General features: G+C 45.4%; 1 protein-coding gene across 2 annotated transcripts in view; it reads right to left on the bottom strand.

The window, feature by feature from the left end:
• Positions 1-11,885: 11,885 nt before the first annotated feature.
• Positions 11,886-19,579, bottom strand: part of plpp3 (phospholipid phosphatase 3) — a 42,647-nt gene continuing 34,953 nt past the window's right edge. For both annotated transcript variants that reach the window (XM_055922924.1, XM_055922923.1), the window contains exon 7: positions 11,886-14,448. In XM_055922924.1, coding sequence (XP_055778899.1) covers positions 14,320-14,448 — 129 coding nt within the window. In that variant the 3' untranslated portion in view covers positions 11,886-14,319. The remainder of the gene's footprint in view (positions 14,449-19,579) is intronic.

The following is a 19,579-nucleotide window of genomic DNA, read 5'->3' as shown; positions in this document are numbered from 1 at the left end:
CATACTCCTGAGGAATGCAGCTCATATGACAGCCTGATAATGAGCTCATAAACAGTGAGATTAAACAATTAACTAACCCAGTGGAACCTCCGAACCTCAGTCCCATTCTCAAGCTGGGATGTCGCCATGGAATGTCCCGTGTAAAATCTCTCCCTAGGAGAATATGGGACTCTACAGTCAAAAACGTAGCTATAGATATGCCAGTAGGCTAGATTACATTGTCTGTATAATGAAACAATCCCTAGAAAACTGTTGTTTTGACAGTGGATTGATGTATTATTTGCATTTATAGACTGGTTTTACGCAGCACTAACATTACATCCAAGATGCAAGAGAGGTAGGGCTAAGGTAGGGTTACTGAAGTAATTACTAGAAATTACGGAATTACTGAAATTACTGAAGTAAATACATTATTGCCGTCTGCCAGGATTCTAAATGGCAGCACGGCGATACCGTAGGCCTATAGCTTCGTGAAACATGCGAAAAATCCCAACCAATAGCATCTCATAATCTGATACCCTAGCGATAGGCATGTGCCGCGTAGACGTCACAATTTCAGGACCATGGACAGCAATCAGTAGTCTATACTTTGAGAGTAAATTGAGTATGTAGAATGCTTATTGGGCATAATATGGATATAGTTAGTATGCCAGAAGTTCCCGGATGTCGTACTACATTCGCAAAAACACGAAGTGTACAAGCAGTGGACACTATTTCGTGCTTTTAGGGCCTGTAATGGAATTCTTCAGAAAATATGCGTGGCTTCACAGCATTTTCAGATTTGAAAAAAAATGCCGAAAAATATGCAGTCGAAGTCCGATGAGAGCGGATACAAATTCATTGCTTTAACAAATGATGACAAGTGTTAAGAAAATGTTAAACAATGTAATAAAGTAATGACTTTTCAAATAAGTTACATTACACTTTATGTTGGCTGACAATTTGTTAGCTACGCTAGCCTTATGAACCGCATAGCATATCATTACAGCAGTTGCTTGTACCGGTATGTTAGCTAGCTCCCTAAGGTTAGTTAGCTACTAATACATCGAACTTGCCAGTATATTAACTATATATGCTATCTAACTAACTAGCCAATGTGTATTGACTTGATTATTTACATCATTCTTAGCTTAGCTAAGTGGTATAGTCATTGTGCGTTGCCAATGGACATTGTTAATGAAGTCATAAGATGTCTAGCTAGTCATTTGTTATGCTAACAAGCTAGCAAGAAGTTGCATAACAACAGCATCAACTTCCATCAAACAGGGAAAGCGCTAGTACACTCAACTGAAATGAAACCGTTTGTTTATGCTATACTAAAATGAACGAATAGTATGTAGTATATACTCATTAAGTATGTAGTATAGAGTATGTTAGAATGGGTATTCGAACACTGCTTAGGATTCTGCTCTATTTTTCAAGCGGTGCCGTTGGTGTTGATCACAGCAGATAACGTAGCCTGTGCGGTGATACGTCAGCACATGCGTCCAACGACAGGACCATCTAACTTGCCCACTCTAGCTATAGCTAGCTAGCTGGCTGGCAAGCACGATCAGTTTACAGAGTCACGTTTAATAATACAAATCCTTGTTTCATAATGGATTTTTGGATTAATAATTTCTGTTGCATGTAAATACGTTTTATGCATGATTATGGTGTACTTGCATGATTATGCATGATTATGGTGTGGTACTGTCTGAAAAGCGCTTAAAGCTGCAATATGTAACTTTTTGGTTGACCTGACTAAATTGACATGTGAGTTATGGATCTGTCATTTTCATTGAAAGCAAGTCCAAGAAGCGGCAGATCTGTTCTGTGTGCACTATTTCTTCTTACGTTTCTGCATCTGAAAATCAGTTTTTGGTTATTGAAAAGATATTTCACAGCGGTATAGATGGTACAATTATTCTTTTCACTTTACTTGCTTGTTTTGTCACATAAACTGATATTAGGCGAACTATTTAAAAAATTGTAACCATTAAATGGTGGAGCGATTTCTGCATATTGCACCTTTAACACCTCCAACACTGTCAAAACATAATTTATGTGGGTGTCATATCTGATTGAATCTAGGCCTTTGCCCTGTTTACATCGTGACATATTTTATTACGCCGTAAATAATCTTTATGCAATCTTGTTCTGCTACTGGACAGAGAGCACAGGGTTTCACAACGCAAGACAAGGTGGAGGAGAGTATCTCGTCAGAGATCACATTTATTTGGGGAGATTGCAAAATATGACGTTTTCATTCAGGACAGGAGAAACATATTGTTTCAGTTGATAATAAAACATGTTTCATTAAGATACTTTTTCCTAAAGTTGTTTCTAAAACGTTCTAGCAAGTCAAGCTATCATACAAAGCAGCTAGCTAGCTAGCGACCTCCACCTAATAATTATCATCTAAAACAAACATCATTACCATCACAATAAACTAAAACGGGAGGCTACAGTCATAAAGTATAACTGGCTTAACAGCCAATGTGTATTATTTTTTAACATACTATTATTATATTACTCACTTATAGGAATTGGTCATTGTTTACAAGTTGCTAGATATCCCATAAACCCATAGGCTGCATTCCAAACACGTAAAAGACGCACCCTTTCCCCTCAGCCCTCAAATTAAGTGGACACTTCTGATGACATATCATGACGTCTGACGAGTTTACACTTGCAGGGCAAGGGGCGAGGGAGGAAGGAAGGAATTAATTTGAAATGGACCGCTCTTGCCCGGAAATTCGTTTGTCCCGCAACGATTGTGTTTTTAGCCACCGGTAGCTGGGTGCTTTATATGCCCTTCAGTCAATTATGATTGCATGTCTACTTATATCAACTATATCATTATTAATATACGCCTACTGTATGATAGCTGGCAAATTAATTATCTAACTAACGTTAGCCTCCCTAGCTACTTCTGAAGAAGGAAAATGTTTTATTTCAACAATTTCCAAAAGCTAACCAAACAAAAACATCATTACTTTTATAAGACGTGTTTGTGCATTAGTGGCACAATTTCTAATTTATTTACATTCGTTTTTACTTACACTTGTATATTGTTGTTGTGGTTTTAAGTTTTGGCTGACTTTTCTTAGCGGATGTACAGTCGTCACAAATTGATTTCTGGGGCTTTTCAGGCCCCGAAGTGAACATAATTGTACACTCACTAACTCCATTAAAAGCGAGGGCTGAGGGGCTTACATTGCAAACTTCCCTTGCTTGGCTAATCATTTGGACCAACGCCATATGTATATATATGTTTAACCTTCATTTAACTAGGCAAGTCAGTTAAGAACAAATTCTTATTTACAATGACGGCCTACACCAGCCAAACTCAGACAACGCTGGACCACTCCAGGGCCCTCAAATACGGCTGCAGGGATTCCCCCAAGGGCACAGGGTGAGTGTAAGTGGACGAGTGTGTGTCTTTTATGCCTTTGAAACGCAGCCATAGTCAAAAATCACGTGTTTTCATGTTCTTCTGTGGTTTGGTGACTTCCTCAATGGACTCTGGCCGGACTGAAGAAGATTAAGAGTTTTAAGAGAACGTATCGCAACGGAGCCTTCTACCGCAAGGAGGCGTTATGATTCCACTCTGTTGTGGACGCTCCCGGTTCAAATGTAAACTCCTGACTTCAACTGTACGTGGGAAATCTTTCAAGACTTTTAGAAAAGCATTCCAGGTTAATCTGGTTGAGAGAATGCCAAGAGTGTGCAAAGCTGTCATCAAGGTGAAGGGTGGCTACTTTGAAGAATCTAAAATTTAAAATATATTTTCAGTTGTTTAACACTTTTTTGGTCACTACATGATTCCGTATGTGTTCTTTCATAGTTTTGATGTCTTCACTATTATTCTTCAATGTAGAAAAAATATTAAAAAACCCTTGAATGAGTAGGTGTGTCCAAACTTTTGACTGGTACTGTATGTGCTTGCTTGGGTGTGTGTATGTGTTGTCTCTGTCAGTCCTCTTTGCGTCTGTTTCAGATGACAGGATTTTCTCAGATTCATGTCTGAAAATATCCACTGTTGATTAGAAATGCTAGAATGTAATTTCAATTAAGTCTCAATGTGCTTTTTGGATTAATGCAACAGCAAAAGCATTATTGGAATTTAAAAAAAACATGAACTCTATTTCATGTACAGTATTTTGGGAAACTGGAAGATTAAATTTTCCCATAAAGATCCTGCTTTTGGAACATAATCTTGGTTAAACCAGATTATCACTACTCCCTCATGTTATTGTCCGTCGCTGATCCACCACCTACGCATCTAGTCTGTCAGAGAATTGAATGAGAGCATGGAAACCATTCAACTGTCTTCATTGTAATCTAACACCTTCACATAATTGGATTTACTAAAACTATGGTAGCACCTTCTAATACCCTCTACATTTCCTCATGAATCTGCCTGTACTGAGTAGATGTGTTTAGACTGGTGTTGTCTTCTGTCTGGTTTGAAACACAAACATGTTAGATGGATGCAGGTGAGAGGTGGAAGGCCATGGTACTAACACCACACAGTCCTCTCAGAACCTGGGTTCTAACACCACACAGTCCTCTCAGAACCTGGGTTCTAACACCACACTGTCCTCTCAGAACCTGGGTTCTAACACCACACTGTCCTCTCAGAACCTGGGTACTAACACCACACAGTCCTCTCAGAACCTGGGGTCTAACACCACACTGTTCTCTCAGAACCTGGGTACTAACACCACACTGTCCTCTCAGAACCTGGGTACTAACACCACACTGTCCTCTCAGAACCTGGGTACTAACACCACACTGTCCACTCAGAACCTAGGTTCTAACACCACACTGTCCTCTCAGAACCTGGGTTCTAACACCACACTATCCTCTCAGAACCTGGGTTCTAACACCACACTGTCCTCTCAGAACCTGGGTTCTAACACCACACTGTCCTCTCAGAACCTGGGTACTAACACCACACTGTCCTCTCAGAACCTAGGTTCTAACACCACACAGTCCTCTCAGAAACTGGGTACTAACACCACACAGTCCTCTCAGAACCTGGGTACTAACACCACACTGTCCTCTCAGAACCTAGGTTCTAACAACACACAGTCCTCTCAGAACCTGGGTTCTAACACCACACTGTCCTCTCAGAACCTGGGTTCTAACACCACACTGTCCTCTCAGAACCTAGGTTCTAACACCACACTGTCCACTCAGAACCTGGGTTCTAACACCACACTGTCCTCTCAGAACCTGGGTACTAACACCACACTGTCCTCTCAGAACTTGGGTACTAACACCACACTGTCCTCTCAGAACCTGGGTACTAACACCACACTGTCCACTCAGAACCTGGGTTCTAACACCACACTGTCCTCTCAGAACCTGGGTACTAACACCACACTGTCCTCTCAGAACCTAGGTTCTAACACCACACAGTCCTCTCAGAACCTGGGTACTAACACCACACAGTCCTCTCAGAACCTGGGTACTAACACCACACTGTCCTCTCAGAACCTAGGTTCTAACACCACACAGTCCTCTCAGAACCTGGGTTCTAACACCACACTGTCCTCTCAGAACCTGGGTTCTAACACCACACTGTCCTCTCAGAACCTAGGTTCTAACACCACACTGTCCATTCAGAACCTGGGTTCTAACACCACACTGTCCTCTCAGAACCTGGGTACTAACACCACACAGTCCTCTCAGAACCTGGGTTCTAACACCACACTGTCCTCTCAGAACCTGGGTTCTAACACCACACTGTCCTCTCAGAACCTAGGTTCTAACACCACACAGTCCTCTCAGAACCGGGGTTCTAACACCACACTGTCCTCTCAGAACCTGGGTTCTAACACCACACTGTCCTCTCAGAATCTAGGTTCTAACACCACACTGTCCACTCAGAACCTGGGTTCTAACACCACACTGTCCTCTCAGAACCTGGGTTCTAACACCACACTGTCCTCTCAGAACCTGGGTACTAACACCACACAGTCCGCTCAGAACCTGGGTACTAACACCACACAGTCTTCCCAGAACCTGGGTTCTAACACCACACTGTCCTCTCAGAACCTGAATTCTAACACCACACTGTCCTCTCAGAACCTGGGTACTAACACCACACAGTCCTCTCAGAACCTGGGTACTAACATCACACAGTCCTCTCAGAACCTGGGGTCTAACACCACACTGTCCTCTCAGAACCTGGGTACTAACACCACACTGTCCTCTCAGAACCTGGGTACTAACACCACACTGTCCTCTCAGAACCTGGGTACTAACACCACACTGTCCACTCAGAACCTAGGTTCTAACACCACACTGTCCTCTCAGAACCTGGGATCTAACACCACACTGTCCTCTCAGAACCTGGGTTCTAACACCACACTGTCCTCTCAGAACCTGGGTTCTAACACCACACTGTCCTCTCAGAACCTGGGTACTAAACCCACACTGTCCTCTCAGAACCTGGGTACTAACACCACACTGTCCACTCAGAACCTGGGTTCTAACACCACACTGTCCTCTCAGAACCTGGGTACTAACACCACACTGTCCTCTCAGACCCTAGGTTCTAACACCACACAGTCCTCTCAGAACCTGGGTACTAACACCACACAGTCCTCTCAGAACCTGGGTACTAACACCACACTGTCCTCTCAGAACCTAGGTTCTAACAACACACAGTCCTCTCAGAACCTGGGTTCTAACACCACACTGTCCTCTCAGAACCTGGGTTCTAACACCACACTGTCCTCTCAGAACCTAGGTTCTAACACCACACTGTCCACTCAGAACCGGGGTTCTAACACCACACTGTCCTCTCAGAACCTGGGTACTAACACCACACTGTCCTCTCAGAACCTGGGTACTAACACCACACTGTCCTCTCAGAACCTGGGTACTAACACCACACTGTCCACTCAGAACCTGGGTTCTAACACTACACTGTCCTCTCAGAACCTGGGTTCTAACACCACACTGTCCTCTCAGAACCTGGGTTCTAACACCACACTGTCCTCTCAGAACCTAGGTTCTAACACCACACTGTCCACTCAGACCCTGGGTTCTAACACCACACTGTCCTCTCAGAACCTGGGTTCTAACACCACACTGTCCTCTCAGAACCTGGGTTCTAACACCACACTGTCCACTCAGAACATGGGTACTAACACCACACAGTCCTCTCAGAACCTGGGTTCTAACACCACACTGTCCTCTCAGAACCTGGGTACTAACACCACACTGTCCACTCAGAACCTGGGTTCTAACACCACACTGTCCACTCAGAACCTGGGTTCTAACACCACACAGTCCTCTCAGAACCTGGGTTCTAACACCACACTGTCTTCTCAGAACCTGGGTTCTAACACCACACTGTCCACTCAGAACCTAGGTACTAACACCACACAGTCCTCTCAGAACCTGGGTTCTAACACCACACTGTCCTATCAGAACCTGGGTACTAACACCACACTGTCCACTCAGAACCTGGGTTCTAACACCACACTGTCCACTCAGAACCTGGGTTCTAACACCACACAGTCCTCTCAGAACCTGGGTTCTAACACCACACTGTCCTCTCAGTACCTGGGTTCTAACACCACACAGTCCTCTCAGAACCTGGGTTCTAACACCACACAGTCCTCTCAGAACCTGGGTTCTAACACCACACTGTCCTCTCAGAACCTAGGTTCTAACACCACACTGTCCTCTCAGAACCTGGGTACTAACACCACACAGTACTCTCAGAACCTGGGTACTAACACCACACTGTCCTCTCAGAACCTAGGTTCTAACACCACACAGTCCTCTCAGAACCTGGGTTCTAACACCACACTGTCCTCTCAGAACCTGGGTTCTAACACCACACTGTCCTCTCAGAACATAGGTTCTAACACCACACTGTCCACTCAGAACCTGGGTTCTAACACCACACTGTCCTCTCAGAACCTGGGTACTAACACCACACGGTCCACTCAGAACCTGGGTTCTAACACCACACTGTCCTCATAGAAACTGGGTTCTAACACCACACTGTCCTCTCAGAACCTGGGTTCTAACACCACACTGTCCTCTCAGAACCTGGGTACTAACACCACACTGTCCTCTCAGAACCTGGGTTCTAACACCACACTGTCCTCTCAGAACCTGGGTACTAACACCACACTGTCCTCTCAGAACCTAGGTTCTAACACCACACTGTCCTCTAAGAACCTCGGTACTAACACCACACTGTCCTCTCAGAACCTGGGTTCTAACACCACACTGTCCTCTCAGAACCTGGGTTCTAACACCACACTGTCCTCTCAGAACCTGGGTACTAACACCACATTGTCCTCTCAGAACCTAGGGTCTAACACCACACTGTCCTCTCAGAACCTGGGTACTAACACCACACTGTCCTCTCAGAACCTGGGTTCTAACACCACACTGTCCACTCAGAACCTGGGTTCTAACACCACACTGTCCTCTCAGAACCTCGGTTCTAACACCACACAGTCCTCTCAGAACCTGGGTTCTAACACCACACTGTCCTCTCAGAACCTGGGTTCTAACACCACACTGTCCTCTCAGAACCTAGGTTCTAACACCACACTGTCCACTCAGAACCTGGGTTCTAACACCACACTGTCCTCTCAGAACCTGGGTACTAACACCACACAGTCCTCTCAGAACCTGGGTTCTAACACCACACTGTCCTCTCAGAACCTGGGTACTAACACCACACTGTCCACTCAGAACCTGGGTTCTAACACCACACAGTCCTCTCAGAACCTGGGTTCTAACACCACACTGTCCACTCAGAACCTGGGTTCTAACACCACACTGTCCACTCAGAACCTAGGTTCTAACACCACACAGTCCTCTCAGAACCTGGGTACTAACACCACACAGTCCTCTCAGAACCTGGGTACTAACACCACACTGTCCTCTCAGAACCTAGGTTCTAACACCACACAGTCCTCTCAGAACCTGGGTTCTAACACCACACTGTCCTCTCAGAACCTGGGTTCTAACACCACACTGTCCTCTCAGAACCTAGGTTCTAACACCACACTGTCCACTCAGAACCTGTGTTCTAACACCACACTGTCCTCTCAGAACCTGGGTACTAACACCACACAGTCCTCTCAGAACCTGGGTTCTAACACCACACTGTCCTCTCAGAACCTGGGTTCTAACACCACACTGTCCACTCAGAACCTGGGTTCTAACACCACACAGTCCTCTCAGAACCTGGGTTCTAACATCACACTGTCCACTCAGAACCTGGGTTCTAACACCACACTGTCCACTCAGAACCTGGGTTCTAACACCACACAGTCCTCTCAGAACCTGGGTTCTAACACCACACTGTCCTGTCAGAACCTGGGTTCTAACACCACACTGTCCTCTCAGAACTTGGGTACTAACACCACACTGTCCTCTCAGAACCTGGGTTCTAACACCATACTGTCCACTCAGAACCTGGGTTCTAACACCACACTGTCCTCTCAGAACCCGGGTTCTAACACCACACTGTCCTCTCAGAACCTGGGTTCTAACACCACACTGTCCTCTCAGAACCTGGGTTTCAACAACACACTGTCCTCTCAGAACCTGGGTACTAACACCATACTGTCCTCTCAGAACCTGGGTTCTAACACCACACTGTCCACTCAGAACCTGGGTTCTAACACCACACAGTCCTCTCAGAACCTGGGTACTAACACCACACAGTCCTCTCAGAACCTGGGTACTAACACCACACTGTCCTCTCAGAACCTAGGTTCTAACACCACACAGTCCTCTCAGAACCTGGGTTCTAACACCACACTGTCCTCTCAGAACCTGGGTTCTAACACCACACTGTCCTCTCAGAACCTAGGTTCTAACACCACACTGTCCACTCAGAACCTGGGTTCTAACACCACACTGTCCTCTCAGAACCTGGGTACTAACACCACACAGTCCTCTCAGAACCTGGGTTCTAACACCACACTGTCCTCTCAGAACCTGGGTACTAACACCACACTGTCCACTCAGAACCTGGGTTCTAACACCACACAGTCCTCTCAGAACCTGGGTTCTAACATCACACTGTCCACTCAGAACCTGGGTTCTAACACCACACTGTCCACTCAGAACCTGGGTTCTAACACCACACAGTCCTCTCAGAACCTGGGTTCTAACACCACACTGTCCTGTCAGAACCTGGGTTCTAACACCACACTGTCCTCTCAGAACTTGGGTACTAACACCACACTGTCCTCTCAGAACCTGGGTTCTAACACCATACTGTCCACTCAGAACCTGGGTTCTAACACCACACTGTCCTCTCAGAACCCGGGTTCTAACACCACACTGTCCTCTCAGAACCTGGGTTCTAACACCACACTGTCCTCTCAGAACCTGGGTTTCAACAACACACTCTCCTCTCAGAACCTGGGTACTAACACCATACTGTCCTCTCAGAACCTGGGTTCTAACACCACACTGTCCACTCAGAACCTGGGTTCTAACACCACACTGTCCTCTCAGAACCTGGGTACTAACACCACACAGTCCTCTCAGAACCTGGGTTCTAACACCACACTGTCCTCTCAGAACCTGGGTTCTAACACCACACTGTCCTCTCAGAACCTGGGTTTCAACAACACACTGTCCACTCAGAACCTGGGTTCTAACACCACACAGTCCTCTCAGAACCTGGGTTCTAACACCACACTGTCCTCTCAGAACCTGGGTACTAACATCATACTGTCCTCTCAGAACCTGGGTTCTAACACCACACTGTCCACTCAGAACCTGGGTTCTAACACCACACTGTCCACTCAGAACCTGGGTTCTAACACCACACTGTCCACTCAGAACCTGGGTTTCAACACCACACTGTCCACTCAGAACCTGGGTTTCAACACCACGCTGTCCACTCAGAACCTGGGTTTCAACACCACACTGTCCACTCAGAACCTGGGTTTCAACACCACACTGTCCACTCAGAACCTGGGTTTCAACACCACACTGTCCACTCAGAACCTGGGTTTCAACACCACACTGTCCACTCAGAACCTGGGTTTCAACACCACACTGTCCACTCAGAACCTGGGTTTCAACACCACACTGTCCACTCAGAACCTGGGTTTCAACACCACATCTAGTTAGTTATGTTCAGTTCTTAAAAGACTTCGCTCTCCTGAGCTGAAAACAGACTTTACTGCAGAGAAAATTACATTGCCTTCTTCTTACTCAGTCACACAACATGACGCTGTACACACTCACACATTCACACGCACACACACCCAGGCACGCACACACATACACTTGCTCCTCTGCTTTGCCAAAGTGTGAAATCAACTCCTTTGAGCCCTCTCGAGTTCACTGTGTATGTGTATGTAAATTATACCCGTATGACCTAAATACTTATAATTACAGTACTTCCAGTCCTATTTCCTATGGTGTCTGTGGTGTTTGTTGTTGACTGGAACGGTTGCTGGTGTCTGTACTAACACATTTTACCTTCAAGAAAAGTATAAACACTATTTTAAAAATGGGAGGTTCTTCTCGAGTCCAGCTCCTGTGCCAAGATAGATGTGTGTAGAATACTACTTTCGGTAACAATTAGCTTTCAAAGTGTTGTTCATGACACATCCATAAGTGTTGTCAATATCTTACTACGCTAATGTAAAGAAATATAGACATATATGACTCTCAAGTTGTTGCAGTTGACATAAGCTTTTATAACATTTTGGCCACGTTTTGAATCGTGTTATGACACTTATGGACGCTCTTAAGACACTGTTACGGAGTTGTCATGAAACACACCTCAAGTGTTACCTTATTTTCATTAGACCCAGTTCAGACATGAACCTGACACTACAGACCATCAACATAAACCCATACAGTCAAGACAAGACTTCACATAGTTGTGTTTATAACGGGCTTTTTATTTAAAACCACATGTAGTAGAGCTAAGTACATTAAGCAGAAACAAAAACTTTGCTAATATTTATTTTGTACAAAATGAGACAATACGAAAATACTAATAGTGAATTTTAATACAATTGTAGGTTTGTTTTCAATGCGTATTAAAAACTTACTACCACAAATCTACAATATTTGAGTTAACTAAATAAAAAAATCTGTAAATCAGTGCTTTTTAAGCAGCACTTGGTAGAGAACAGAGGTTGCGGTTTCATAGTGGACAATAGTTAAACATAAGAAATAATATCTTACACAGTTAATTTTTGTGAACTATACATTATTTATACATTTATAAAATGAAAAGGAAAGGGTTTGCCAAAATGATAGGACGGACTAAACGTGATTCGAAAGATGTGCAACGTTTTGAAGTGGTGATGTTGAGAAGATGTCTTAGGCTCTATCCAAAATGGCACCCTATTCCCTATCTAGTGCACTTATTTTAGCCAGAAGTGCATTCTATAGGGAATAGCATGCCATTTGAGATTTGCCCTGAGTAAGCTGAACTGGAAAATAAAATGACTGATGGGGAGCAGTTAGTTAATGGCATGACTGGACATGTTAAAGATGCATCGTAGCAGAAAATAAAAATATTAAATCCACAGTTTTCTAACGTTCTCTGGACAGGGTCTCAGTCCTCCACCTCTGGCCCTCTCTGACACACACGCACGCACGCACGCACGCACGCACGCACGCACGCACACACACACACACACACACACACACACACACACACACACACACACACACACACACACACACACACACACACACACATAGTGGCACACATTCTTGGCACAGACAATGGTGTGTGTGAGGAGGGTTCATTCTACACACACTACCCGGATGGTTCATCAAAGACACACACACACACACACACACACACACACACACACACACACACAATCACACAAATACACAAGACACGCAAACCTATACACATCACACATACACAAAAGCAGACACACTGGCACGCACCAACACAGTGACACATAGGACACATGCATACATACATACCGCTAACGAGTGATTGGGTGGGCCAGAGCCCCTCCCTGCCAGCGGAAAGAGCCCCTATCCCATAATGTCCCAGCTTAGCTGTCTATCAACCCTGTGTCCATGGTGACAGACCACACCCCCACATATGCAGCCAATCAAGCGGCAGCATGGCACAGCCACGCCCCCAGACAGGGTGACAGGTGGCTGAGAGTTATTTATCTCCCCCTCCTTCTCTTCCTCCCCCGAATCCCCCAAACTAATACCAATCAATATCCCTACTCTTTTAGCATCCCTCTTTCAAGAACCCCTGCTTTATCCTACCCCCCTCTTTCAGAAAGCATCATCCCAGGTTAGGTTACCCAGAGAGGCAGCTAGAAGAGCCTTGCCGAACTGAGAACTAGACTAGTCCAAATTTCTACTTGGTGGGAGGAGCTAGAGTAGTATGGGTCTGGTTCCTCTCCAGGTCTCTTCCTTCTCTAGTAGTAGTCAGTAGCTGGCATTGGACAAGTTAACTAGTTACAGGTTTACTTTAACCCTCTACGTCACGTGTCACACTCATTCAACCGAGGGCAGAGTGTCTGCGGGTTTCCGCTCCTCCCTTGTACTTGATTGATGAATTAAAGTCACTAATTAGTAAGAAACTCCGCGCACCTGGTTGTCTAGGTCTTAATCGAAAGGAAAGACCAAAAACCAGCAGACACTAGGCCCTCCATGGAAAGAGTTTGACGCCCCTGCTCTACATGATCATCAACAAGTGTTCTAATAGCTGCTTCATCTGGTGGCGAGTGGTGATAATTGACAGTCAACTGGATTATAGTGCTGTAAGTTATTCTGCTCTATATTGTTACTCATATACTGTATGTGTCGTTTGCTAGTAATTTTGCAGTAATATCGTTCCTATCACTAAGGAAGTTGTTATCCTATGTCAAGGCCTCAGACAGAGACTGTCTTTCTTTCCTTGCTTCATTCATTCATTCACTCATTCATTTATTTATTTTTACACTTTTTTCCCTTTGTGTAGTTACAAAGTGTTCTGTTTCAGTGGCTCTGCACTGCTGTCTGTAACTTCTTGTCTTTTAGCTTTTGAATCTTCTTTTTGCTCTAACTTGGGCTCAAATCAGAATAGTAGTAATAACAATAGTAGTTAAAGAATCTGGATAGTGAGAGTGGTCTTTGAAGGGCAGGTCTCAAATAACAGGCTATTTCCTAAGTAGTGCACTACTTTGGACCACAACGCGTGATAAGTAGTGCACTACTACATAAGGAACAGAGTGTGATATGAGACACGGCGATAGTCTCTCTGGTCGCTACATTCTAATGTCCAATGGGAGGCGAACAGCGCTGTGATAGGCTCCTCGGTCATGGGAAGGGGCGGGGCCTGTCTCACACCATGTTGTGGTGATTGTTCCGCTCGGTGATGTCAGCGGGGGGGAGGAGCTCCTTCTTGATGGGGGAGGGAGGGGGTGAGGCAGGCTTCACCCTCGGCTTGAACAGGTCAGATACATAGAACACCTAGAGAGTGATAGAGAGAGAGAGAGATGGAGGGAGAGGGAGAGAGAGAGAGAGATAAAGTACCTACACCTAATAAGCAGCTATAGTGAGGAATTTGACCAGAGGAAATGACTGAACATGGCTCACAGTGACCACAGCCCTACATCATCATCATCATCATCATCATCATTAGGACTAGAACACAGTGAGCCAGGCGTTCCTCCCTTCCTCAGCCCTCTCTCCACCCTCTTCCTCCCCCTCCCCCTCAGGTAGTGAGCTCACTGTGCCCTAGCGTGGGAGGCAGAGGGAGGAAGAGAAACGGAATGCCAGTCTCTTCCTGAGGTCACCGCTCTATCCTTCTCTTTCACCCATCTCCTCCCTCCTCACCCCTCTCCTCCCCACTCTTTCCACCCTCCGCCTCACCCTTGGTCTCCCGAGAGGGAGGAAGAGATATGGAGGTCCTGATGACATCATCGGGCCAAACAGGAAACCGGGAAGACTGGGCAGGAAGTGGGCCTATGGAAAAGGCTCTTAGCAACGGGATATATCAGCCCTTAGCAACGGGATATAACGACTTAAGCACTGAAGACCCCTTCTCTCCTTCACTACTCCTTCCTTCTCTTTCTCTCCATTTTTCTCTTCCTCTTTTCCCCTTCTTTCTCTCCTCCTTACTTCTTTCCTTCTCCCACACATCCAAACAGGCTCAGCTGATGGGGACCGATATAAAGGGGAGGGGTCATATTCCAGACCGCCTGCTGTCAGATATTGACCTTTAACAACCTTTACTAATGACCTTTGACGGAGTCATGACATCATCATAGAGAGACCCATAATAGACTCTACCAGCTCAACAACACACAAAGACACTTCACTAGAAAACAAGGCCCTGTGTGTGTGTGTGTGTGTGTGTGTGTGTGTGTGTGTGTGTGTGTGTGTGTGTGTGTGTGTGTGTGTGTGTGTGTGTGTGTGTGTGTGTGTGTGTGTGTGTGTGTGTGTGTGTGTGTGTGTGTGTGTGTGTGTGTGTGTGTGTGTGTGTGTGTTTGTATGTCTGTGTGTGCCTGCGTGCATGTGTGTGTGTAGATTCGTACTTACAAATGTAAATTCATATGTGGCATGTTTGAGTTTATTTTTATTTTTACAAAGACAGTACACATTAATCAACGTTTCAGTAAAAGTGACGGTTTTAGCCAGCCAGCTAATTTTCTGCAGTCCCTGGGCAGGTTATTAAAAACAATTACAATTACAATACAGACAATCAATGAGCAGTGAGCACAAGCAGAGCAACATAGGACAAGCAAGACATAGCATGCAGACAGAGCAACATAGCACAACAAGCAACAAGACAAAATCCATAAAAGCAACAAAGTGTTTCCACACCTCACAAGCTACAGACAACAGACAACATGAAAAGCGGCAATACACAACTAGGGATTATGTTCAGAAGTCTAATTAGCCATGTCTTCCTCTTTTTTGTGAAAGCGTGATAGGTGGTGCAGTTATGTGTTTCTGATGGCAGTGTATTCCAGACATTGGAAGCTCTCACAGAGAAAGCAGATTGACTAAAGGTGCTTTTCCTTAAGGGAACTATACAGTCACCTCTCATGGCAGACCTTGTGGATGTTTGGGTTTTCTGTTTAACAAAAGTACTGATTGGAGGGGGAGCCAGGCCATTTAGCATCTTGAATACAAGACATGCGTCGGTGTATTGCACAAGATTTTTCCAACTCAGGAGCTCTGAGGATGTAACAGTGATGATGGCTATTGGGCTTTCTTTCAAGCACTTTGAGAGCCTGTTTGTAGACAGACTGAATGGGTTTTAATGTTGTACAGCAGGCTTGGGCCCAACTAGTCAAGCAGTATGTTAAGTGGGGGAGTATCATGGATTTGAAGTACAGTTTTTCTACCTCTGTAGTCAAACAATTTCGTATAAATTGGAAATTAGCTTGGTTAAATTTGGTGATTTAAGTTACCCTTTTCACCTGCTTTTTAAAAGAGAGGTTGGAATCATGTATGATGCCATGGTACTTAAAATCAGAACCACTTGGAGCTTCTCCCCTGACACATAGACATCTGGCTCAGTAGCATCTGTTGCCCTCTGTGAGGAACTGTTTTTTTCACATTGCGATGCAAACACGAGTCACCGAGCCACTTTGTGACCTGGACCATTACAGTAGTCAGCGCTTGTGCAGCTTGTTGTTTGCTCTTTGCATGCACATATATCACTGTAGCATCTGTGTGTAGCAGTGCTTTGAGCAGAGTGGTGAATGGTATCATATATCTGCCCACTACAGTTAAAGATGTGGGCGGCATTCCAAACCCCTTCCTCAGACGGGATGCGTTCCAAAACACTGTCCTCACAAGGACCTAGTCATCCAATCAGAGCAGGCCTTGTCCCCCTGCTGACCACCTCTGACCTCTAACCCCTGGCTGGTCCAAGCATTATCACAGCAAAGAGGCTTCCTGTGCACACACACACACACACACACACACACACACACACACACACACACACACACACACACACACACACACACACACACACACACACACACACACACACACACACACACACACACACACACCACCTTCCAGCCTATTGTGTGAGAAATGCAGACTCAGCAGCAGACACCAGGAGAGTAGGGGAATGTGTGCTCCTAAATATGGTCCTACTGGAAACATGCCAGCGGAACATTTAAAGGGGGAACACTGTCTCAGGGAGTCAGGGAGAAGTCTGGTGTGTGTAGAGTGTGATAGATAGAGGATACAGTCATCCCCTCTGATGGACGAGTGTTTCGTCCCTCTATCCCTCCCTTCGTCAGATCCCTCCATCACTGCATACAGCCTGGCACGGGTCTGCATTTGCCTTGGCGAGATTGCAGTCATAATACTATTTTTGACGGCAGTCTGCTAGTCATGTTTCGAGTCCTCTGTCACACCATGTGAATCATGAAGACACTGAGTCAGACAGACATTGTGGTACGGCAGGAAGGAAGTGAGCATGTTTAAAATGAACAAGCACAGCCCACTGTTTTATAGAATACAGCGCCAGACACAACCTGTGGCTTTCATCAGAACCTACCACAGCTCATAGCGTGTCTAAAGCAAACCTCTTGCTCCTACAGCTTGGTGTGTGTGTGTTTCTAAAGCTAACTCCTCGCTCAGAGACCGCGTGAGATAGCAGTATGGGGAATTGTCCGAATACATATAGAGACCTTCAACATCACTAACAGAGAAGCCTCTATACACTGAGTATACTAAACATTTGGAGCACCTGCTCTCTCCAGGACATAGACCAGGGGTATTCAACTCTTACCCTACGAAGTCCGGAGCCTGCTGTTTTTCTGTTCAACCCGATAATTAACCCATCAGTCTAAGCCCTGTCTAAGCCGGGGGAGGGGGTTCTGCTAAGCCGGGGGGGGGGGGGGGTCTGCTAAGCCGGGGGAGGGGGTTCTGCTAAGCCGGGGGAGGGGGTTCTGCTAAGCCGGGGTAGGGGGTTCTGCTAAGCCTGGGTAGGGGGTTCTGCTAAGCCTGGGGAGGGGGTTCTGCTAAGCCGGGGGAGGGGGTTCTGCTAAGCCGGGGGAGGGGGTTCTGCTAAGCCGGGGGAGGGGGTTCTGCTAAGCCGGGGTAGGGGGTTCTGCTAAGCTATACGCAAATGTTTTAAGAAGGTCATACCAAGGATCATTTAGCTATTTGATTATGGATTTTATATTTGACCAAAAATATATGACATTTTTTTTTTTTTTTTTATAAAAAAGTATTTTTGGCCTTATTTCTAATAGCCCATACAAACGCATTGAATAACAGATTCACTACATGGAACAACAAATAGTCCCCCACAAAAAATCAGAAGGAAGTTTGTTCTGAAGTGTCTCTCCTATATCTGAGAGATGTAATAAAGATCAGGAGGACATCGACCTTAGGGCATTCATTGCACACACCTGGTCTAAATCAGTCCCTGATTAGAGGGGAGCAATGAACAAATGCAATGGAACTGGCTTCGAGTTGAGTTTGAAGGACATACAGTAGACTGACCAAGTGAAACCAGGTGAATGCTATGATCCCTTATTGATGTCACTTCTTAAATCCACTTCAGTTAGTGTAGATGAAGGGGAGGAGACAGGTTAAAGAACGATTTTTAAGCATTGAGACAATTGAGACATGGATTGTGTGTATGTGCCATTCCGAGGGTGAATGGGCAAGACAAAAGATTTAAGTGCCTTTGAACAAGGTATGGTATTAGGTGCCAGGCGCACCGGTTTGAGTGTGTCAAGAACTGCAACGCTGCTGTGTTTCACACTCAACGGTTCCCCGTGTGTATCAAGAATGGTCCACCACCCAAAGGACATCCAGCCAACTTGACACAACTGTGGAAAGCATTGAAGTCAGCGTGGACCAACATCCTTGTGGAACGCTTTCGTCACATTGTAGAGTCCATTTTCCAGACAAATTGCGGCTGTTCTGAAGGTGTTCCTAATGTTTTGTAGACTGACATGTCTGTGTGCTTCTATAGAAGTTCTTCAGACATCAGAAAAGGCCAGTGGGTGATAGTGGTATGCAGGTAACCTTCATCTCTCCACTGTAGCTTATTGAGAGGGTTAAATACCTCTAAATTGCTAGAATCACCCTTATCTCTGCCTCCCTCCCTCCCCCTCTCTTAACAGCCCCTCTAAAGTGATGCCAGATGTTTCTGTGTTTCAACTCTGATTGGAGAAGGCAGCAGCGTTGTTAACCTAGCTAAGCCGATAGCCGCGACCTGCAGCAGTGTGTGTGTGTGTGTGTGTGTGTGTGTGTGTGTGTGCAGGTCTCTTGTCTGTCGCGCTGAAGAATAGCTGAGCTCTCTATGAAATACACATATACACAGAGCTAAGAAAACTCCTCCTCGCCTCCCTCTCTTCTCCTTCTGCCCTTCTCTCCTCTTCCCTATCGCTCCTCCCTCTGTCCTCTCATTCGTACACTCTTAGAAAAAAGGGTTCCAAAAGGATTCTGTGGCTGTCCCCATAGGAGAATCCTTTCTGATTCTAGGTAGAACACTTTTGGGATCCATGTAGAACCCTCTGTATATTTATATTGTTTATATTATTTATATTGTTCCAGATGCTTGACGATGCGGACAGGGCAAAAAGAACAGCTTACACAGTTTTGATTGGATCAG

Source organism: Salvelinus fontinalis, chromosome 5 (assembly GCF_029448725.1).
Source record: "Salvelinus fontinalis isolate EN_2023a chromosome 5, ASM2944872v1, whole genome shotgun sequence".
NCBI lineage: Eukaryota > Metazoa > Chordata > Actinopteri > Salmoniformes > Salmonidae > Salvelinus > Salvelinus fontinalis.
The sequence above is the reverse complement of the archived record's forward strand: the minus strand, read 5'-3'. Positions and strand labels throughout refer to the sequence as shown.